This window comes from Misgurnus anguillicaudatus, chromosome 15 (assembly GCF_027580225.2).
Source record: "Misgurnus anguillicaudatus chromosome 15, ASM2758022v2, whole genome shotgun sequence".
In the NCBI taxonomy this organism is placed as follows: Eukaryota; Metazoa; Chordata; class Actinopteri; order Cypriniformes; family Cobitidae; genus Misgurnus; species Misgurnus anguillicaudatus.
In genome coordinates, this window is record NC_073351.2 from 6791836 (window position 1) to 6816390 (window position 24555).

The 24555-nt window shown below is 39.4% G+C and overlaps 2 protein-coding genes across 3 annotated transcripts in view; one reads left to right on the top strand and one right to left on the bottom strand.

Moving 5' to 3' along the window:
• The window catches only part of LOC129419078 (sodium- and chloride-dependent GABA transporter 2-like), a 51425-nt gene that overhangs the window by 18541 nt on the left and 8329 nt on the right, over positions 1 to 24555 (top strand). For both annotated transcript variants that reach the window (XM_055174077.2, XM_073853315.1), the window contains 2 exons: positions 19701 to 19813; positions 20138 to 20275. In XM_055174077.2, coding sequence (XP_055030052.2) covers positions 19701 to 19813; positions 20138 to 20275 — 251 coding nt within the window. The remainder of the gene's footprint in view (positions 1 to 19700; positions 19814 to 20137; positions 20276 to 24555) is intronic.
• Positions 119 to 7954, bottom strand: LOC141349679 (sterile alpha motif domain-containing protein 3-like). Its single transcript, XM_073853316.1, has 4 exons — positions 7607 to 7954; positions 7355 to 7517; positions 7097 to 7173; positions 119 to 542 (listed from the first exon to the last, which is right to left on the bottom strand). The coding sequence occupies exons 2-4, from the start codon at positions 7503 to 7505 to the stop codon at positions 300 to 302; spliced, it is 471 nt and encodes a 156-aa protein (XP_073709417.1). The 5' UTR covers positions 7506 to 7517; positions 7607 to 7954; the 3' UTR covers positions 119 to 299.

Sequence of the window (24555 nt, forward strand, 5' to 3'; positions counted from 1 at the left end):
TTCATCCCTGTTTGGATCCTAAGGAATGAATGGGGCTAGGCTAAACACTAACATATTCACAATGCGCTGTACAAAGATTAAGTGCAAGATAGGTATGTATTAATTTGTCTAAGTTGAGGCAAGAACATAGCAAAACACCGAAAAACAGTGGTGTTTTCCTTTAACATTTTTCTAAAACTGTGGAAAGAGAAGAGAAGAAGAGGTTGAAAGATGCAAAACGATCTTCAATCCGGTCTACTCACATATGGAGTTGTACACTCTTTTGACAGTGACAGGAAGTCCAGCTGCATCTTTCAATTTTAAAACAACACACTCCAAAAAGTCAGTGTCTTTTTCAGCCCTTTGGGATACTGGATTTCAAATGTAAAATAAATACACAGGAGAAGTCCTAGGGCCATTGAGATGTCCTCGCTTTCCTCCGTTACTAACTGGCCATCCAACACGAGTGAAATGTGGTCATACTGCATGGGGTGGCCCTCCCGGCAGCCCTTAAGCAGTATCTTGGGTGTTGCGGTTTCAGAAGGTCTGGTCTGAGCATGGCCCTAGGGAAGAGAAGATAATAGCATTAACCATCTTTTCATATTTATTTGAACGACAAACCTTATAAGTTAAATTACTTTTAACTACAGTATTCAGAATGTACTTTCCCTAAGTTTCAGGCTGATAATTGTCAGGATAGTATACACAGAGCTAGCCTGACTATGTCAGACGTTGTACTTTCGCTAAATTTCATTACGCTTCTGTACTCAGTCTGAGATACCTCCCATTCTAACCTTTTCCTCCAGTCTCAAAACGGCCGTCCAATCAACGAACAGAGGGCGGGCTGAGAGCCGTGACGTATAGGCTAAGCGCCGAATGTACGGTTGTAGTTTGTAGTGGACATGGAGGCACAGAAAGCTATTTGCTCTGTTGTGGAGAACCGGCACTTGCCAACTTAAGCCTGAACAAGAAGAGTGTTTGTTAAACATTTTGAATGGAGATGATGTTGTTGCCCAACTCCCGACAGGTTTTGGGAAAAGTTTAATTTATCAACTATTACTGATCGTCAGCGAGAAACTGTGCAGCACAGCTTGACGTGCACAATGATCGAGAAATCACGGAGGGGAATTTCATTGTTCATAATTAATGGTGGAGGACGCGTGGGCCAACATTCTTTGGTGACGTTTCTGATTAACCAGAAAATAAGGTAGGAACATTTAATTTACATATGGTTATGGCTGTCTGGTGGAAGAGTTTGAGAGGAGAGAGGGGCGTTCCTCCACTTAGACATGAGTGGGAAGACACCGTAAGGATAGTGTTCAACTAGCTCTGGCCTGATTTACTTTACATAATCTGCAAAAGTCGTTCATAGCGATGTTAACTCCGGTATTTCGCTCAATGGGTTTGTTTTTACATCATACGTGTGTTTTACAGCAGAAATTTGATGCGGCTGAGCCGGCACATAACGCACATCATATTCACACGTTATGTGATTGGTTTACGTTTAGACCAATGATTTTAAACTTCAGACAAGCCCCTCCCACGAGAAGGAAAACGATTGTCAATTATGCCCAGCCAGACTCTGTCTATGAAGCGAAGAAAAATAGCAGAGGATGGTATTACCAGGCTAATACAGAGCATGACGACAACAAACTATGAAGCAGGTAAGTTTTATTGATTGTTTCAGATGGTACAAACAACAGATGAAGAGAATGGAATCTTCGACTAATAATCTGGTAAGTAAACACACACACTTCTCTGAGTAATGAATAAAAACTTTCCTTGTATTCCTTGTAGATAAGCGATGAAGACAACGACACTGAAGACGAAGAGCAGAATAACAAATCCAAAACAACGTGGGAAAGGTAAGTAGTCCAGTGAGTGAGCTAAAGTCAATGGAAAGACTGAGGTGAATTTAGACGAGACCAGACAAATGCAGGGTGAGTGTGGCTTGTATGCTGTTCACTGGTGATGAGGATCAAGTCGTGGTGATTAGTAGTCTGGTTATTGGGATCATTGCAGGCAAGTGTGTGTGGGTGGCCTCTGCTGCAAGGTGCAGGTCTGGCTGGATGTTCTTTATGAAAAGAGTTGAGTTATACTGGATCTAGGATGTCATCTATAGGGACCCATGATCTCTCTTCTGGGCCTAAGCCCTCCCAGTCGAACAGATATGTGCGCCCACATCGACGTCTGGAGTCCAAGATGTCGCTCAATGTATAGAATCTGTTATCGTCCTATACGGTAGGTACCGTTGAAAGAAAAAGTATGTGAGCCCTTTGGGCTTGCTTGGATTTCTTCATGAGTTGGTCATGGAATGTTTTCTGATCTTCATCTGAGTCACAGCAATGGGGAGACGCAGTCTGCTTTAACTAATACCGCACAAACATTATACGTTTTCATGTTTTTATTGAACACAACATGTAAACATTCATAGTGCAGGGTGGAAAAAGTGTGTGAACCTTTGTGTTTAATAACTGGTTGACCCTCCTTTGGCAGCAATAACCTCAACCAAACGTTTCCTATAGTTGCAGATCAGACCTGCACAATGGTCAGGAGAACTTTTGGACCATTTACAAAAGTGTTTCAGTTCAGCAATATTCTTGGGATGTCTGGTGTGAATCGCTCTCTTGAAGTCATGCCACAGCATCTCAATCGGGTTGAGGTCAGGACTCTGACTGGGCCACTCCAGAAGGCGTATTTTCTTCTGTTGAAGCCATTCTGTTGTTGATTTACATCTATGCTTTGGGTCATTGTCCTTTTGCATCGTCCATCCTCTGTTAAGCTTCAGTTGGTGGACAGATGGTCTTAAGTTTTCCTGCAAAATGTCTTGATAAACTTTGGAATTCATTTTTCCATCGATGACAGTAATCCATCCAGGGCCTGAGGCAGCAAAGCAGCCCCAAACCATGATGCCCCCTCCACCATATTTCTCAGTTGGGATGAGGTTTTGATGTTGGTGTGCTGTGCCTTTTGTTCTCCACACATAGCGTTGTGTGTTCTTTCCACACAACTCAATTTTGGTTTCATCTGTCCACATAATGTTTTGCCAGTAGTGCTGTGGAACACCCAGGTGCTCTTTTGCAAACTTTAAACGTGCTGCAATGGGTTTTTTTTGGACAGCAGTGGCTTCCTCCGTGGTGTCCTCCCATAAAGTCCATTCTTGTTTAATGTTTTACTTATTGTAGATTTGTCAACAAAAATGTTAGCATGTGCTAGAGATTTCTGTAATTTTCCCCAAAACTCTGACTAAATTCCTCGTCGTTTCACTGTGGACTGTTATTACAAAAAAAAAGAAAAATGAGGAGAAAATTCAGAGAAACTGGTAAGTTTATTCAGTCAGTAGTGATTTTGTTTCTGTTGTAAGCTCTTTGAAACACGAATCACTTATACACTTAATAGTGGTGAATTTTGTGCGTGGATCAATATCCACAACCACTTAAAAGAGCACGAGAAAAGCAAGACGCATCGCGCAAATATGCAAAACTGGCGTGAACTTGAAGACCGACTGAAATCCGAGAAAACTATTGACAGCAAAAGTCAGGCATTGCATGCTCTTGAAATACAGCATTGGAAGGCTGTTTTAAGCAAAATAATTGCTATTGTCTGTCATTCAGCAGAATGAAATCAAACTACGAGGTCATTCAGAAAAACTTTTTGAGCCACATAATGGCAACTTTCTTGGACAGGTAGAGCTCATGGCTCACTTTGACCCTATAATGAGTAAACACCTCAGAAGAATTGAAAAAAAGGAGATCAAAGATCACTATTTAAGTAACATCATCCAAAATGAGCTCATTGCATTAGTTGGAGAGAAAACAAAGGATGCAATTCTTCAGAAAGTCAAAAATGCAAGTACTTTTCTGTGATAACGGATTGCACACCAGATTTTAGCCACAATTAACAACTATCTATGGTGCGTCATACTGTGAATTGTGAGTCATTAGTGGGAGCAAATATTGCAGAACACTTTGTTGGATTTGTCAGTGTGAATGATACCATAGGGAAAGGCCTGTTTGATACCCTAAATGAGCAGCTAGATCATTTCAAATTGAACATTTCAGATTGTCGTGGTCAGTCAAACGATAATGGGAGTAATATGATGGGACGCAAGCAGGGAGTGCAGAAAAGACTGCTTGAGATCAACAGTAAGGCTCTGGCCGTTTCTCAATGTCAAGGATACTTCCTTGGCAGGACTAAGTCCTTACAAGTCAATTCCTTCAGAGGCTAGGCGAGGCTCCTCTTAAGCATTCAGAGAACACGTTAAATGGAACAGGCTAGCAAGTGCACGTCATTGCGTCAATGAAAGGTGTGCTTTCGGTGCTGGGCGCATAGGATTGTGGGTGATTTCAGCGTGTGAAGAGCGCGAAGGATACACATATGCATCCTTTCCTGTATATGGGATATTTCTGAAACGAAGGACTCAGTCCTTGGCTGAAATTTCGAGGACCCTCGACATTGGAACAGTCCTTCGACGGACATCGATGAAGTAGCATCCTCGAAATTCTGGCTTCCGAGGATCCTTCCTTGACATTGAGAAATGGCCCGTGTGTGTTCCCTGCAGTAGCCATACACTGAACTTGGTTGTGGCGGATGCTGCCAAGTCATCTGTGCTTTCTATGACATTTTTTGGCATTCTTCAGCTCATCAGTACAACGCTGGTCAATCCTGCAAAGCCATGTGCAGCTCACTGTCAAAAATCTGTCAAAACAAGATGGGAATGCCGCATAGTAAACTTCTGCGGAGTCCAAAAATGTCAATTGATGTTCTCAAACGGGAAACACAGTACTTTATAGTGTTAGTGAGAGGTTCACACAAATTGACTACTTTTTCTCTCTGTATGGTTCTCTATATTCAGCTGATAACATGAGGAAGGGAGCTCAAGAAGGCACCCTTGATGAATCATGTAAGAAACTGGAGAAGACACTGGGAGACATTGACAGTCAGGACTTGATTCTTGAAGTGAGGGCAGCTGTTCATGTTTTTCCAGATCATGTCTCTACACCTGCATAGATGTTAGATTACATCTATAAGGAGAATCTCTTGGAGCTTTATGGCAATTTAAGCATTGCCTTGCGTTTACTGTTGACAATGCCTATCACTGTTGCCTCAGGAGAGAGAAGCTTCTCCACTTTGAAGCAAATTAAAACTTACCTGCGGTCCACAATCTCCCAGGAATGACTGAATGGCTTAGCAATGATTTCTATTGAACAAAGAGTCAGAAGGTCCCGGAACATAAAGGATATAATTAAGGATTTTGCTGAAGACAAAATCAGAAAGGTTCAGTTCATATGAAAGAACTAGACCTTCGAATATGCAAGGCATTAGACAACAAAAGATTTTTGCTAGGTAAAACCAAAACCTTTAATGATGATTCTGTATCATTTTGAACACTATTTTTGTTTTATTTTCAAACCAAAAAGTTTAAAACTATTTTGTGTTATGTTATGCAGTTAAAAGTTAAATAAATCTGGTTTGTTTATATATAAACAACGTGCCATCGATGATCGATCACGAAAACGATGATCATGTGGGTCTATTTATTTATTTATTGTGGATATGGCGGCATTTGGATGTCTGGTTAGTGTTACAAGCGCATGTGGTAGTAAAGACTGGGTCTGGAGATGTTTGACGTCGTGTCGAGCTACGCAGACCGACGTATGACATCAGTAACATTACCCTGCGTGATTCAAAAACAAACAGATAATTCCACGCGACCGCGCCGCAGGAACCCGCCAATCCGCGCAAAGCGCGGCAGCCCGCCAGCCCGTGAAGCCAGGCACAACTCACAGCACTGAGACACTATGGTTTAAAAGGATGCCGTGATTTTTGGAAATACATTGTGCAATATAGGGGTGGGACAAAAAATCGATTCTTAGATTAATCGCGATTTGGACGTGGGCCGATTCTGAATCGATTCACAAATGTCAAGAATCGATTCTTAAATGTTAGTTTACAAAATAATAACGTCACATATCAGAACCAAAAGGCGGAACTCAACTGGGGGAGGGGTGATGCACACGGACAACTTAAGAGAGTGCGCACTGCACGAGCGCATAGCGGAGCTTACAAGAGCAGAAGAGAAAGAACACTTTAAAAGCATGTAGGACTATACTACATATATCTCTACATTGAATTTAGGGCTGTCACCATACTCTATTCTTTCCTTGAGTACATGTCAAGTACCCCTTAAAATAGCGGAGATGCGGTTTAGTGAAACAAACTAGAAAATTCCAACAGAATCAGAAGCATACAAATCAGCGCTACGCTGCCTCTCTCTCTCTCTCTCTCTCTCTCTCGTTTGCTCGCTCACACACACACACACACACACACACACCGTGCGCGTGAATCAGATCCTGCGTGAGGCAAGAATGCGCATCCTTGTGAATTTTGGAAGTTAAAGACGACTGAGCTGCAGTGGCCTGGCAAAAAACATTTGAGAAGAAAGGCGCAGCAACTCAAAAAGACCTGCGTGTTTCACAATATGGTTTCGCAAAGACCATAACGACAATTTCGCGCATGGAGCAGCAGTTAACTTATGTGTGATCTACCGGCATTGCCTTTGCGATCGACATATTGGACACCCCTGCCCTAAACCATCCGCTGACTGTTTAGATATACAATATACTTCTGTAAAAATATGCACATAGTTTGTTATTCAGTCGCTGGGTGCGCTGCATTATATAAATACAGTAATACTGCCAATCACTGTGTATAATGATGATGATTAGACGCTTAACGTTAGTCAGATCGTGGAAGTTAATGCTGGTTAACATATAGAATTAATATGTCATGTTTAATGACTATTTTTACTGGTTTTAATGTCTTACAACAGAAACAGGACATATATATATGTATATAAGAATGACATTATTTATCCCTTAGTTGCATTAAAGTTCAGTATATGACAGTTCAGAGACTAGTAGCAAAAGCGCAAACATTAACCTGGCTTTGAGAGCAAATGTGACGTAATGACGTCACAGATATGCAAATTAGTATGTCAAGAATCGATTCTGAATCGATTCATGAGGGTCCAAGCGATTCCCACCCCTAGTGCAATAAGTGTAGTGCTTTGATTAGATTGTGCTTCACAGATTGTAATCACAAGTTCATGGCTCACCTCAACTTCATACATTAACCCTGGGTCCTCCTTGAACAGTGCAGGCAAGAGCAAAATAGCTGCTTCCAACTGTAGGCCTTTAAATACAATAACACCATTAAATTTAAATAATATGGTGGATGCTTTCACCCAATACTTGTTTTGTGTTTTAAACATTCATTACTGTAAGACAAAAACATGCAAAGAGTAAGACCTTAATCAGATAGGTAGGGTATCAGTCAGTGGTACATGAAAATCTAGCAGTGCAGATTTTATTACCTTTTTTCAGTCTTGCATCTACGCAGTCCTCAATTTTGCGTCTTAGCTTCTCTTTCAGGGGACTCCGCGAAACTTGAAAGACTCGAGGTGCCATTACAGAGAGCTGTGTTACAATTTGTTGGTCCACATCAACAGTGGTGTGATCACTCATAATCCAAAGGAGCTTATGAAAAGATAAAGGCAAAGCAGAAAATACACGCAGGGTAATCATAACGTAATTTAAGGAGGCCATTAACATGCTACTGTACTTACTATTTTGGCCAGTCTGAACCACGGGAACTCAGAGAGAGTCTCCTCTGTGCTATGCTTGGACACAAAAATAGTTCGGTAGCATTTTATCTAGGGGTGTCCATGGTTAACCGATTAACCGTTAAAAATTGTTTAACCGAGTGAAACATTTTGCTCGGTTAAATGGCATCAATGGCGTGCATTGAATTGAAATACATTTTTGCACCACCAGAGACCGCCAAAGCGCTCCCAGACATTTGTAATGTCCACAAGTAGTAGCAGTTTTCTAATATGAAGCGGGCAAAGAAAAGCACAGCGTGGGAGCACTTTAAAATCGAGAATGACAGGGCAAAATGCAAGTATTGCAATGCAGTGCTTATATACTTAATGTACAACCTAGGGTTGCTGCGGTGACAGAATTTTCCCACCGGTTAATGCATGCAGACATGCGCATTTTACTTTCACTTTTGAATTACGCAATTGTTTAAATGCAGCGCTTGCGTAAGCTGCATTAAATCGCGTATGAATTTGCGTGTTTATGAATAAACAGCTGGTTTAATTAAGTGCTTGAGTCAACGTGCACAGGTAATTCTCGCAGAACTCGTCAAAGCAGTGCAACCGGCTTCTCCTCCATAAAGCGCTGCTTGAATGATGGGTTTATTATTTTTATTGATAAAAAAATACAACAAAACTATCTCGCTTATATTAAACATCATATATGTGCATTATAACAAAAACGAGTAAGCACGCGGCTTCTACTATCGTCTGGTCATTCAGCTCGCCTCGCACACTCTGACAGAAATAATAGACATCTGACACCTGCTGCTTTGTGACGTGACTCGCGTTCAGCTCCGCTGTGAATTCATGCAGCAGACACAGTCTGTTATAAGTTTTTGCTCTCTCTACCGCCGCTAATTGTTTTAATTCCAAAAAAATACCAACACGACTGTGAAAGACGGTGTCGGGGTGGGCAAGTGATCTAACCAGTGAGAGGCTGAAGCACCGGCAATCACCGTTTCACCGACTATCGCGGCAAACCCAGCCAACACCCGGGCATCATAGAGAGGCGGCCGCGGAGCCTGCGAGTACCTTCGCCCAGCCTACCATTCCCGCGAACGCAAAAGTCAGTGACATACTTAAGCTGCTCTGTCCTTACCACTGCGTTTTATTTCTATAAATTACTTTTGTTTTAAATGTGGTCCAACCAGTTATTAAAGGTGTTAAAAATTAATAACTACCCCTTTCTCGTGTGTCTGTATCTCTGGGTTGCCTTGCGCATAATATGGTTAACCGAGTATTAACAGCTAAGGGTGTCGGTTAACGGTTAATTAAAAACTTGAAAACGTGCAGCCCTAATTTTATCAGTGCAATCTTTTCTTTGAGGAGCTCTATATTTGGTCGAAGCTTCTCTGTTTCCTCCTTCATTACTCGCAGATGTTCCCTGATGCTTCGTTCATCTTCTCCAGCATCAACCTATTGAGTAGTTAAATTGTTATAAATGTGTTGTCAATAAAATGTGACAAAAAACAGATGACTTCCACAGACTCAAGGAAATATAATATGAGACCAGCAATCTTTAACAGTATGAAGAGAAAAGGCTGTATGGTTATTTTTTAAAGGCAGGGTATCTGATTTGATTCAGAAACATTTTTAGTTATACTGGTTAAAAGTCTCCTCACATCCTGATAGCAATCACTATGTAAAGTTGTTTAAATGTATTTTTATAAATATGTCGTCTGTGAAAGGCGTAAGACCAAAAATGTTCAACAAATCATTAAACTCTGACCGAACGCAATAATTGGAAGCATGCAATTTTTGCCCCTCAACTGTGAACGTGTTTTGCATATGCCACTGCGCGACCTGTTCACGCAGACACCATACTTCACATGCGCTCACCTCCCGTCTGTAAACAGAAGGAGAATGGCAAACTTTCCTATTGAATTGACAAGCTGCACAGCGCCACAAAACCAAATACATTTTTTTGAAACAACGACAAAAACCATCTGGATCAGCAAAGAGCAAAAACCTGAATTAACATCGGTAACTTTACAGCTTTACCACGACATGCAAACAGCTGCAGAAGGCAAAGGGTCTGAAAGGGTCGTCGCAATGTTTCTTTTGGTAAGGTAGGTACGCGATATGATTGTATTTTGGATTCAGATATTCTTCTTTGATGAAACAGTGCTTATAAAGTTTGTGTTCCTTTAAGAATTAGCGTAACAATATACTAGTTACGTCTACAGTACAGAAAACATGGTTTAACTAATTCCAATTTAAAACAGTTGTTTATGTCCGTTATTTTGGTAATGTTATTCACTTTGTACTGCAAATTTTTTCTCACTGGTGAATTTGACATGGGACGTGGACCGTGAATGTCACGTGCTTGTTCATGTGTTTTGGAGGAGGCGTGGCTTTGGATGGCGATTTGAATGGAGGGTGAGGTCATGACTTCAGTGCTAGTAGGCTTCCGTTAACATTTTTCAAAATCAGATACCCTTCCTTTAACAAGTTTATAGCGACACAACATATAATTGTTATGCCACCATATTTATATTGACCAATTAACTCATTGGAACCTCCACCTTTGCAAAGTTAATTCAGAAAAAAGAGAGAAAACATTTCCTTTTATCCAGGTTTTTATCTAGGTGGCGCTCTTACCCAATGTATAAAAAAACCTAAGCATACACTAAACAGCATGCACAAGATCAAGGATCAAGAAGTCTCCAGTGGTGTATCGGACGAGTGTCTCACCCAGTTCAGACGTTTCCTCTGCAATAATCTCCCTAAGCTTAGAGCGGGTGTTGGCAAGTTCGGTCCTACAGAGCCGCAGTCCTGCAGAGTTTAGTTCCAACCCTAATCAAACACACCTGAATAAGCTAATCAATGTCTTTAGGATTTAGACATCAGGTTAGATTATCAGTGCTTAGGCTAGAATATGCAGGGCTGCGGCTCTCTAGAACCGAACTTGCCTACCCCTGGCTTGGAGGGTAGTGCATGCAAAGGTAACTCTATCAAAGAGTACGGGACATCTTCCAAGCCATGGTTTCCAGCTGATTGTGCTTCCCAGCACTGGCGCATTTGATAGCGCTTTGCCAGAGTCTTTGCAATGTTCTGGTAATTGTTTACAACCGATGCAACACGTTTAAAGTACAGGTGTTTTGCCTCATACCTGAGACACCAATGGGCTCTCAGTATACCGTGCTGTTCAATTAATCGAGGATAATGAACCAGAAAGTGAATCTTTGGAGTGAATTTGTCAGGGAAAAGACTTTGAAAACTCTTCAGAAATTCTGTGATGAGAGCAGACAGTGGGCTCAGCCAACATGTTTTGATTACAGGTGCCAGTACTATGTCACATATAGATCGACATAGTAAATATAGAGCCCAGTAACTGTCTTCCTGAGGCACAAAACTTCCAATCAAAAAAGGTAATAGTCGGAAAAGGCTCAGTTTTTCAACTGCTTTTCCAGGGATGACACCTTGGTGCAGAGCAGATGGCTTCAGCAAAACAGGAAGATGTGTGATATCATTTTGTCCAAAGGGGAACTGTTGTAGCTGGTCATTAAACTGCTCCAATGTTACCAGTTTTTCACAGTTAAGCTTTTGCAAGACTAATTTCAGAACCTGTGGAATGACCCCTTCAAGAATATCATGCATCAAGTCAGGTGGAAAGGATTCAGTAACCTCAAAATGAGGCAGTTTATCAAAAGGGCAATGTCCAGTAACACCATATAAAGATTTACCATCTGTTGATTGTAAATGTCTACGGTGTGTGTCAGGAGTCCGGAGAACACACTCACTTTCCTCAGTTTTGTTACCAATGTCACGATGGTGGCACAAACAGAAACGACAGATCCGTCCTTGACTAAAGCATGTATTGAATCCAGCCAAAGAATGGGCTGATAAATTGTCAGCACAAATCAGAGCCGGAGTAGGGCCACTTTTCAGCCCGGGAGTTTCAGGCCCAAGACCGGCCCACTTTTTCCATAGTGTTATTCCAAATTAGCACTTTTTTTAAATTGGACAAATAAAGCAACAGTTCAGCTCATACTATAGTTTTTATTAATATCATGGTTAAACAAATAAGGTAAAAGTTAAATTATATTTCACTTAAGATGAGAAGTTAACAAAAATATTCCTCTACACTCTGTGTTATTTTTGACCCATAATGGGTAAATATTGGACAGAACACATGCTGGGTTAAAAATAACTCATGTTGGGTTGTTGTTATGCAACCTTGGATTATAATAACCCAGCAGTTGGGTTAGAACAACCCAGCATTGGGTCAGTTTTGGCCCAGCAGCGTGTTCTGTCCAATATTTACCCATTTTGGTTCAAAAATAATCCTTTTAGGAGTCTATTCCACAAGGAAAGGTTGATAAATTATTAGCATTGCTAATGCTATGAGGCCTATGATTAATCAGATGCAAATAGAAATATAAAACCCAGTCCTAATTAAAAAAGAAAACAATTTGACAAAAATATCGAATCCAATATTGGGTAAATATATAGCATAACAAGTGATTTATAAGCTTTTTTTCGGCTGGTCATTTTTGACTAGGAACACAAAAGGTGTTATAGGGTTCTGAACACAACCTGAGGGTTAAATAACTTTAATTCATATTGTTTACTCATGGCATCCTCATTTTCAGTGGCGAACTGGCTTAACGTTATCTACTGCTCAGAAGCTGCTTGCATAATATTTGCAAAGTCTATGAATCGCCATGTATACACAAAAGGCTAATATTTTAACTAAAAAAAATGTTGGCTTTGTAAATAGTTTGACAACGGTATTAGCCGAATAATTACGTTGCTAATGCTAATCATTACTAGGCTTATTTCTCTTTAAGTTACCTGTTGTTGTCCTCTTGAAAATAAATCTGTAAGTTTGGCCCATTTGGCAGCATCATCCTCCAATGAAATTTTTCTTCAACCTGTTTTTACGCCCTCCTCCTCTCAGACGCGTATTGTTACGGTAGGGCCGGCCCAGCCTACCGGAGAAAAGTTTTCTGGGACGTGCTATGGACCAAACCAACTCTATGGGAGGGGAGGGGGAAACTCCCTCACATGGTACAACCCATGCAGAGGCTGCGCGCTGTCAATGCGAAACGTGTGAAGTGTCATGTAAGAGAAGATAGACTCACTAACGTGACAAATGTAAAAAAAAAAAACTCGACCGGCCCAAAAGTGAAGCGGCCCACCGGGAATTCTCCCGGTTCTCCCGATTACCCACCCCGGGCCTGGCACAAATGGTAATCACAGAGCCTTTGAAAAGGCAGGACTGGTCATCACTGTCAACTGACATGCCGTTACACTGAAGTTCACAAAGGTCACGAATAAGAGGTTGCAAAATTTGCTCATAACCATACTTTTGAAGCAGTCTGTTTCTCACAAGTACAGCCATGTGTATATTATGAAGATTTGAACGATCCTTCAGAGGAATATTTCCTAGAACAAAGTAGACACATGAAATTTTGTGGATCTGTTTTTTGGATCCTAAACAATTCAAAATTTCAAATTCATCAGTATATAACTGGAGCCTCAGTTGTCTCTCAGAGCAATCAAAAAAGTTGTGTTGCTGAAAAATTAATCCATCTGTGAAGTCTTTAAGTGTTTCTCAATCAAAAACGGTTTCTTTCACAACATAATGAAGAACATCATCTCTTTTCAGAATGTTTATTTAACTTCCAAAATAGGAATGTACTGAAAAGTCTCTTTTCTTCCTGTTGAGTCATATCCAAGTAAATACTCGACTGGTTCAATTAACCCAAACTCTCTAATACAGTACCTTTCAAACTGATAGTCTGACACATTAACATCAAAACACTTCCCAGAGAGGTTTTCTTTAACCAAGGACTTTAAGTTGGAATGATTGTCAAGGTTAATATTTGTTTCTTCAAGACAGAACTGAAGAAGGTCCCTAGAATGTTCATTAAAAAGTTCAATCAGTGTTTTTACATCATTTGTAATAGTATGCCGAACAGTTTTGGGCAGGATGTGCTTTTCTTGAAGTTTTAAACAAAACAATGCAAAATGTCTCTCAATTAGTGATTTGAACTTGCATATTTTTCCCGAAAAAGAGATATTTTGTTCTTCAGAATCAAAAGTTTCCTCCAAATCATTCCAAGTAGCTAAGGTGCCTGGAGCCTCTGGATTGTCCTCTGTGTCCTCTGTGTTTCTCAAGTTTTTATGAATCCGAAAAACATGGATACGTAAAGAACTCACTCTTTTGTACCTTTTTTGGCAGCCATTGTGTCCACATACAACAAAGAAATGTGGCTCACTTTCATGGAAGTACTGCAGGTGTCTGAGGTATCTGCTGTAAGTGAATGTTCTAACACGGCAGTTAGGGCATTGGTACATCAACCACAAAATACCTAAACCTCACCCACAAAAGTTTCACAGAATTCCCCCAACTCAATATCTTTTAGCCACTGGCAAACTTGGACAGATGTCCAACACATGAAGTCTGTCATAACCTAAAGAGAAAGAGAGAAAAAACTGATTACCAAACTAGCATAAATGTTTTTCTTAACAGTATGAAAAACTTTTTTAAACTGGTTATACACAGAAAGTGAGGGAAAAACACTTCTGAAACAGTCACTGAAGCCAGTTATAATGGTGCATTATATGGAAAATACAATTATACATAAAAATATACATTCATAAAAAAATTGCATAATGTATTTTTGCTTTTTTTATATGTCCTTGAATATGTATCTATGTTTTGCTTTTTTAGTTACCTTTGGCATTCCATAGACACATGCTGAATTAACTCTTTCTCCGCCAGAGTTTTTTTAAAAAAAGTTGCCAGCCAGCACCAGCATTTTTTATTTAAAGTTTAATGCGTTCCAGAAGTATTTTTCTTCAAGTATATAAACATACAATATAATGAAAAAACAGATCCTCTGCGTTCTAACAAAAAAGTTTATTTCTATCTTCATTTCTTCTCTTTTTATCACCTCTCAAATATTTTCTTCAGGTTTCTTAAAAAATACCACATTTTCATAATTCCATTTTTGTAAAGGACTTTTATCAGAAATCAGATTCGGGGCGATAATCAAAACATACACATAGTTTTTACTATTTTCTGGATGCTGCAGTGTTGGGTAAGTTGGGTACGAGCGTCACCTAGGGGATAATAGCGGATGGATTTCGGTTAAAACTTGTTATTGGCAGGGAACAGGGGCGTTGCTAGACCTAAAGCTCTACTGGGGCATGGGCCCCTCATTTTTGGCAGCAGAGAAAATATTTTCCCTTCAAATTTGCATTTTACATTATACAATGATAACAATGATTAATAACTTTTTACAAGAACATTTTTACAATAACACTATTTCAAGAAACAAGTCATTTTATGACTGCTACTAAAATAATCTCAGTCATAGTTACTGCTAACTGTTTATGTAGTGTCCTAAACCTAGTAAACTAAATATTAATTTCATATATGAAAATACAGAACAGTATATCACATACATGTGATTTTTTTTAGCAACAATGCAATTTAATAGACTAGACAATGGGTTTCCTGATATTTTTCCTCTAATGTTTGAGACCTGACTGGGTGAGGATGTAGTTTGTCTTACCTCCCTTAAACTCATCATCTCTCCTTTCTGCTTCCCACAAAACATTCATGTCGAGTCAAAACAAGATTATCAGTATCATATAAAAACTACCTTTAGTTTCGTCATGTTTTTATAAGCCAGTGGCTCTCAATCCTGGTCCCGGAGCCCCACTGCTTTGCACGTTTTGTATGTCTCTCTTATCTGACAGACAATGAGATCTCTTCTAATGAGCTGATGATTTGAATCAGCTGTGTTAGGCGGGGGAGGCATGCGGGATGTGCGGAGCGGTGGGGCTCCGGGACCGGGATTGAGAGCCACTGTTAAGCTAACTCAATCGCGTGGCGCCACCTGAACTTTGGTATGCGAATGCGCGTGCAAGCGTCAGTACGACTGCTGCGGCGCTTTTACAAGCGAGACTAACATACATAACTGCATAAAAAACTACATTGAACAGAGATCCGTTTTTGACGCAATTAACGCAACATAAAAGGAGTCTAGCGACGCCCCTGACAGGGAAGCATTTTCTCTTAATTGACGAGTTAACTCCAGTTAACCATAGACTGTTGACAACAGTCTGAAATGACTTGTAGTTAATTACAAAGTCAGTTCTCAGTTGCAGTCTGCCGCCAAACGTTATATTCGTTATGTTAACTGAACTCTCTCGAGCTTAACGTTATATATCTAGAGCTTTGTCGGTTAGATCAAATGCCTTTCAGTTTCTTTGTTTAAAAAAACTAACGTTAACATTTTGTCCTTTTTCTCCTTCTGAATCCGACAATTGTTTTGTTGACAGGACCAACGACAAAGTTTTCTCCTGAGGAAATCTTCTCAACAACGAATCTTTCTCCTGAGAGAACGTCGACGCTCGCGCATTGATACCGTGCACCTGCACACTGATAGGCGCGTGCCGCGTAGGGTTGTCGGATTACGTGGCGTGCTCTGGTCAAAATGTAGTTCCGGGCAGGTTCAGCTCACATTTTAAGGCTAAGTGCTTATTATGGAGGGAATTGTTTAGTGTCGTGCCTATAATCATTATTTTAAATGTTGTATTTTGCTTAACCCTCAGAAACCTAATCAATCGTCGACGATTGAAAACGGCACCTCTGATTCATATGTAAATAATTTAATAACCGTAAAACGTAGCTTCTTACTGTTTTTTTCTCCTAATAGCTGAGGAGTTAGCCATCAAGGGGATATATTTGGTTTCTTTCTAGCTTTTACAGAAGGTTTTCTATCCAGCCTGAAACTTGTCCCTCTTTTCAGAGTTGTTCAGCAATGCATCCAAACTCTTACATCCTAGATTTATCCACTTGATGTCCATAATTTATAAATTTTTCTGTCGGGTTTGCCGCTAGCTCAATGCTACAATGTCCACTGATGCTTTCTGTTTGTGTGCGTCATCACACATGTGTGCGTCATCACGCATGTGTGCGTCATCACGTATGTGGCTTGGCATCAATAAATGTCATGAAAAGCCTGGACTTTTTTTGTAAAAATGTAAATAGTTTTTGATCTGTATAATTTATAATGTTCATTTCTGTGCTCCAGGACTCCAAAGACATGAGACAACTGTTTTACAGAGGAAAAATGCTTAGCTTTTATTATTTTGTGTGTGATTACAATAAATATATAAGGGATTCAATTTCTGTTTTATTTTTTAATTTGTCTTTATGGTCCCATAACTTATTTTACATTCATGTGACATCAATACAACACAAACATTCTGAAAGTCCAACTTGTCCTGAAAAAAAAGATGTTTGTAGATTGTCTGTGCACAACAGGGTTGATGTTTTACAAGCTTTTTAAGAAAATAAAACCAGACGGACAATACATTGTAAAAATGACCTTAGGGCTCTTAGGGTTAATAATAAGACTATAATTGCTGGGAATATAGAGAATGCTTTAAATAATGAAAATTAATGTATGTTTATGCTTTATTTGTATTTTATGCCCTGTATGTAACACACAGAAGATATTAGTACTTAAAATTTAGTACTTTAATGCAGAGGCCAGGGTTCACAGGAGGGCCTTAAGACAATAGTAAATGGCTAATAATTTAATTATAGAATGCTGTATCACAAAACATGAAGATACAGTCCAATTTTTGTCTACATTAACACAATGCAAAGGTAATATATGCAAGAATTTGTGTTGAATTAAAATTTAATATATAATTTCGTTAACTGAGTTCATACACCAACGGTCTTTTATCAGTTTACATTCATTAAAATGCAGTCAACCACCATGTTTGGCTTTCTCTTAACCTCCTGTAACAGCTCTCAGTATCCAAACTGTCTTGCTTTCGACCACCACTCCATTCTTCTTCTTATATTTTATATGTTACTCCACTCGCATACGTTTGCTATTTATTAAAGTGACAAAATGTCTTAAATCACTTATGCTTTTCTGATGTCAAAAAGTCTCTGGTGGGGAATATTTCCTTTTGTGGGTCTTGGAGACAAAACTATCTTCAGCAAATGCACTGTATACAGTGTAATACATATAATAATAATAATAATAATAATAATAGTGTAATATATATGGTAATGTTATATTTACTGTAATCCTTTCCCAGAGACTAGAGATCCTTAAAACACCTACAAAGGGGGATAGCGGTATATCATAGCACCTTAACAACCCCAAAGAACCGGCAAAGAACCTCTGAGGAACCATACAGGGGCTTTACTGGTTCTTTATATGGGAGCAGTGCTATATAGCACCTCAATCATCCCGGTAAAGAACCAGGGAAGAACCTTTTTTTTCTGTGTGTACAGTCAGTCATGAATTTTGTGTTGTGATACCATTTATAACAACAAAAGTAATAAAAAATAATATAAGATAGAAAATCATTTAACTTAATTAACTAAGTGGAGATGTAGGACAGAGGAATTGATCAACTTAAGATTTTTTATTAAACAAATCCTCAAAAAAATAAGTGTAAACTAATGCTTTTTAGTACGTAAATACTACCAATGGGAACTTGATTTATCTGCTACACCCGATAAAGGTACTATGTTTATACAACAATGTTTATTCACCCTGTGTAAAAACTAAAATGATTGGGCACAATTTTCTATAAAGATAACAAATTCAAAGTATTAGGCAGTAGCGTCGCTACAAGTAGCAAAGCTACTAGTTTAACTAAATTTTTCAGTAGCGTCGCTGGTTTCTGAATCAAATAGCTTTTCAGTATGTCAGAGCCAATGGTGTAGTGGGCAGCGCTCCGACATATGGTGCAAACGCACTTCCATCAACCCCAGTTCGAATCTAGGCTCGAGGTCCTTTGCCGATCCCATACCCCTCTTTCCACCCTCTACTTTCCTGTTGTCTCTCAAACTACTGTCTATCAATAAAGGCAAAAATGGCACAAAAATTATATATATATATAAATAGCTTTTCAGTAGCAAAGCTCTTGACCAAGTAGTGCGGTAGCTTTCACATAACTTTGAAGTCATCCTGAATTTGAGAATAAGCGTGTCCCGTTTTGAATCAATACGGGGCGGCGTTTGTCCCGTATTTTCAAGTTTTGCTTGAAATTGATTATTCCTTAAAATCTGTATCTTCCTCTGATAGAGGCTCAAACATAAGGTCTGTTTGCACACACACAGAGCTACTAAAATGAGCTGCTCTGAGAAAGAGTCAATCAGAGCAGAGCTCAACATTATTATTTATGACCCTTTCAAATAAGGTTATACTAGACCAAAGTGGCTCAGTGGGTAGCACTGTTGCATCAAAGCAAGAATGTCCCTGGTTCAAGCCCCAGCTGGGTTTGAATGAATAAAACCAGATACATAATACTGTTAACTGCATCATCACTACCTTTCCTGTGCCTTAAGCCAGCGTTTCTCAAAGCATGGGGCGGGCCCCACTAGTGGGGAATGGGAAAGTGGTGCGTGTCAAACGGGAGAAAATTTTGGCCATTTTTGTGTTCATTAGGGCTGTGACGTGACAGTTGTTATATAAAATACAATCTCGCCCAGCAAGATGTCTTCAAGTTCGTGTAAACGCAAATGGCTGCGCTATTTTCAAGGGGAACATGCTGTCTTGAGGGTGAAACATGAGGCAAGATATCAATCAATGCTACAAGTTCACAATCAGAGCATGTTTTTAGCGCAGCTGGAAACATTGTACCCCCAAAAAGATTTCTCACTTGAACTGAGTGTTGTTTTACTGATGGAAGTGCTACAGCACGCACATATAGGCGCCGGTCCCATGGGTGCTGCAATGGCCAAGCACATATGCTCAATTGCTTCACATTTTGCATCTAAAATCACGCGAAAAACGTGAACGCACTTTGGCACTCCATAGCGAGAGGATTGTAAATGTGAATCGTAGCTAGCTATGTCAAATAAGCAATTCAGGTCTAATTAAAGGACTACATCTGTTGTAGTCCACAATCCACTTTCTGTACAGTAGTAGACAATAACCTGATTTAATGTGGACTTCGTGATTTGTATCTGCAGATTTTTATATGCACAAACAGCTACACTGCACACTAACGGAAAGCTACAATCAAAGAAAGCATAATTATTAATTTGTCTTTTTTTATTCAGGTCCAGGTCTAGCATTTATAGCTTATCCACAGGCAGTAGCTATGATGCCTCTTCCCCAGTTGTGGGCTGTATGTTTCTTCATCATGATTATTTTACTGGGTCTAGATACACAGGTAACCTTAAACACACATATACACAAGACAAAAAATTCCCAATCTTGAGATTGTTGCACTGTATTTATGAATAACCTTATTATTAAACATAAAACCAACTCATGATTTCCTGTTTCTATTACTTTTACATGTGACACATAAACTGGATTACTGTAAACCAAATATCTATGCTTCAAATATCTGAATGCTTATTTTAATGTCTGTCATTTTGAATGTCTTTGAGCAGTTAACATAAATTAACTCAAAACAACATTATAAACATGAATGTATAATAGTGTATAATAAAGAGTTTTAATGCCCTTGTGTAATGCTGAACCCTAAAAGTTTGTAGGAATGGAGGTGGTCATGACGTCAATGATGGACCTGTTCCCTATGAAGCTGCGCAAAACTGGATACAGAGAAATGTTTCTCCTCATCTTCTGTCTCATATGCTTCTTGGGCCAACTTATCATGGTTACAGAGGTCAGAGTGTGTTTGTGACTGAGAGAAATAATGTGATCACATTTGCAGCAAGTTTAAGGAAAACGTACTAATATCATAAACCAAACAATCCTGCGCTTAAGGTGTGTGACACAAGCACTTCCTCACTTCAGTTAGTGAACAAAAGATGCAGTTAAAGGTTAATTTTGTAATTTTTAAAAGGATCTCTTGACAGAAATGCAAAATAATATACATAACTATATTATAAGTGGTGTATAAAGACTTTACTTAATGAACTGTATTGTTGACTCAACATTTAACAAGTCCGCAGCATCGCTTTGGGGCAATTTTTTTACAGGCACTATAAATCTGGATTTCAATCCGACTATGAATCTTGAAACAAGTACTAACACGGCATGCGTTTTTATGATTTTAAATGTGAGCGATAATTTTGTCACAGTTTATAATGCAGATGCGGTGTGGTGTCATTTGCCTGTTGAATTAGCGCTTTAGCAATAACAAATCTGAACAGCTTGAAACAGCCGTCCAAGTTCAGAGATGAGACAACATGTCGCACTGATTCTAAAATAACATTCTGAGAGAAAGACAAACATTCCTATATGATTAACCTGTTTTATATTATGCTTTTATTTCCTGAGTGGGCGCTTAGTCTTCAGAAATTTTGTTTTTGTCCACAGGGTAAAATTGCACTGTACTTGCGCCTTCAATAAGCCTGTGCAGCCGCGCACCTGCGCAACTTTAAGGGGACATTGTTTGTAATGTTTTGTACATGTTTTACGTTTTTAAACAAAAAATAGCTTGTGGTTAAAGCGGAATTGAACCCTAGACATTTTAGCCTGTTATCAAGGGTAATTTATGTCCATTTTGCATTTTACATGAGAAAAAAAAGAATTTGCACGATTTCGATTATTAGATTGATAGCGTGTTGAAGCGGAATTTTCGTAACGGTCTTTGATGGACTCAATTAACCAGAATGCACTGCGCTAAACTGAGTCATTAGCTCCACCCGCTAACCAATGCAGCCTTCAGGTTTGTTCGATTTCGTGCGGCGCCGCGGGGGCCGGCGGCCGGGTGGCGTCGGGGTTCCGCGAGAGCGATTTAAAAGCAATCTCATCCGTATGATTTCGTGAATCGCTCTCGCGGTGCTTTGATGTCGTCCGGCTGTCGATTCTTGCGGCGCGGCATGGAGTTGAACAAGCCTTATAACTTCTACTGCTCAACCTGCTATCAAATCAACTTGAAGTTGGCCGGCAGACGAACCCAACCAAAGAGTAACTCCGCTTTTACTGTCTGGATGTGGATGTAAGGAAAACAAATTCAGGCCACCGGGAATTTTTATTGTTTACATCAACGTGACCCTCAGCTGACACAGCACTAACAGATTACTCGAAAATTTGAATATGCAGCCAGCACTTTCGCCAGGAAGATATCAAGTACTGTTTTCAGCCCAGTTTTTCAGGTAATATAAATGGTAAAAATATCTAAAACATAATTTGGCTTAGTTGTAGCTTGTTTTGTGTAACTACGGTAAACATACTACGTATAAAGTTATTGTCATGTTGTTGTTGTTATGAACAGGAGCAAAGCAAGCTAACATTAGCTCATCCTGTGCAGCTGTCAATCAAAGAACGTTATCATCTACTGTCAATCATCTCGCGTCAAGACCCGCCCAAATTTAGAACGTTCAGAATTATGTGGTCGTGCATTTTTCTTCCGGTGATTTGACGGGTTGTTACTGTAGCAGTTAAAAGCTTGAATTTTTTATATGGAGTTAGTACATTTGATGGCAGCACAATCAACTACATATATGTGATGAAATGTAGTGTTGGAGCACAATGTTATTTTAGGGTGGACTTCCGCTTTAAGCATTATTTGGCGGAACCCCTGTTGAAGACCCATGTATTACGCCGGTTTCACACTGCATGCGTGAGCAGCGCGTGTGCATAGCGTGAGCAGCGCGTCAGGAGAGCGTTTGCTGCGTGTGGCCATTGTGCCTTCACACTGGCTGCGTTTGCAGCGCAGACTGTGCAGTTTAATAACAGTATAAAAATCTCAAGTTCATATTACTTTATTTAACCTGCATTTATGAGCAAAACCTCTTCAAGATGCTTTTTGATGGTCAGTCTAATTTATAAAACTGTGATTTGTTTAATCTACATTGTTTTCGTGCTGTTCTGGTTCGTGTAATGTCAGATATAGAAACAATACACAATTATAGACATAAAAAGCCCATGGCGCATTATTAAATATGTTTCTCTTAAGTTTTACGATAAAATAAAACATTCACCCAGTGATTGACAGCATGAAGCAGTTGATCGGGTTTCCCTTAAACAGTTTAAGCATTTAGATTTATAGATGTATCTATTTCTCTGAAGATTATTAAGATAGATGAGGCAGTGCTGGGCAGAGAGTGAATGACAGCGCAGTCTTCTAGCTACATTGGGTTGCTTTCTTTTAAATTGCTCAAAGTCATGACTGTTTGAAACACACTTGGCCTCACATTCGTGATTTTACTATAAATTACACTTTTTCACGTCAATCCACGACCATTTAAAGCAGTAACAATGCACTCTCACTTTAATTGAGCGTGAGCAGCGCAGCAAAAATAGAGCCGACGGCGAAACGATAGCAGCACTGCTGCTTCAGTGACGCTCCATGTACATGCTTTAACTTGTTAACATGGGCGCCGAAAAAGCATGTGCCGCTTACGCGCTGCTCACGCATGCGGTGTGAAACCGGCGTTAGGATGTATATTGCACCTTACAAATAGACCCCTTCACCGTTCACGTCACAGTCGGTTCCCACTGCGCATGTCAGGGTCAGAAAAGTCATTACAGCAGATTGAGTTGCGTGTTATTCGGTATCGTTAAAAATGCCTACTTACGTCGTGGGCTCTGAAAATCGCACCAGGTCTTCCGTTAAGTTTTCGTGGTTCATGCAGAATCTCAAAAACAAAAAAATACAACATCTGCGGCTGCAAGCAAATAACGTGCAGACTGAGACCATGCAAATATCAAAGAGGCTTGTGTTTGTAGTGCTCACTTCATTTGAGGTAAGTCATAATTTTTCAGACCTGTTAGATTAAATTTTAAAGCCTCGATTGTATGAACAGTTTGACCCCATGCTGCGCGCGCACCCGATAGTCATTCAATGTTTACAAACCTTGAAGGGGTCTATTGCTGTCATATATTTGAAGGTATAGCTGTATTGCTCTCCTGATTTTGCCAAGTGTTTGATTACATTATGTTGACCTTGGGACCAGAGGTGGAAAGTAACGAATTACATTTACTCACGTTACTGTAATTGAGTAGTTTTTTTTGTGTATTTTTACTTTTTTGAGTAGTTTTTAAAATCTGTACTTTTACTTTTACTTAAGTATGTTTTATTTAAAGTATTGTACTTCGCTACATTTTAAATCATATCCGTTACTGAGTAAAAAAATATTAAAAAAAACAAGGTGATAAAGACGCGCAACAGATGTAAATGGGCGGGGCCCGGGGGAACGCGCAAAAAGAACCATGGAGACGGACGAGACAGGTGCGCGCTAATGCAGACCCGCCTCAGTTCAAATCTTATGAAAGAAACCCCCTGGTCATATTTAAGCAACCACTTTCCACTGACGCGAAGCTAGTGTTTCATTTCTATGAAAGGTAGGATTCATGCTCTTAAGTACGAAATTGCATGACGCGTTTTTAATACCATGCGCATTATCTTCCGACGTCTAGCAGCTTCGCGTCAAGTCAAACACAACTTCAAAACGTCCTCGAGAATTCGCAGGTCATTAGACATTGCAGAGAGAGAGAGAGAGAGAGAGAGAGAGAGAGAGAGAGAGAAGAATAAAGGTCATCAGGTCCCCAGGTCAGGGAAGTAAGAAGATAATAAACGTGTCAAATGGCACTCATCTCATTATATGCTCATTTAAACTATATATAGTTTAATAAAATAATGTATGTTACCAGCAATACATCAATTACAACCTTACTATAGTGATTGTATTTACAAGCTGCTGACCACCTTCAAAAGTGCATAACTCACATGTAAAAATCATTAAACAATTCCATAAATGTTTCTTACTTTAAAAAAGCTTTTTATTTTATTAACTTTTTGTTATTGCACTTTCATTGTAAAGATGTTCCTACAATTAAAAACAACTAGTTTGAGATGTATATTCCCTTGTCATTTTTGAACTATACTAGAATCCTCCACCTCTTCCCGCTGTAAAAAAATAACTTTTACTCTGAGTAAAGTTAAAATGAATTACTTTTTACTTTTACTTGAGTAGATTTTTAGACAAGTAACTT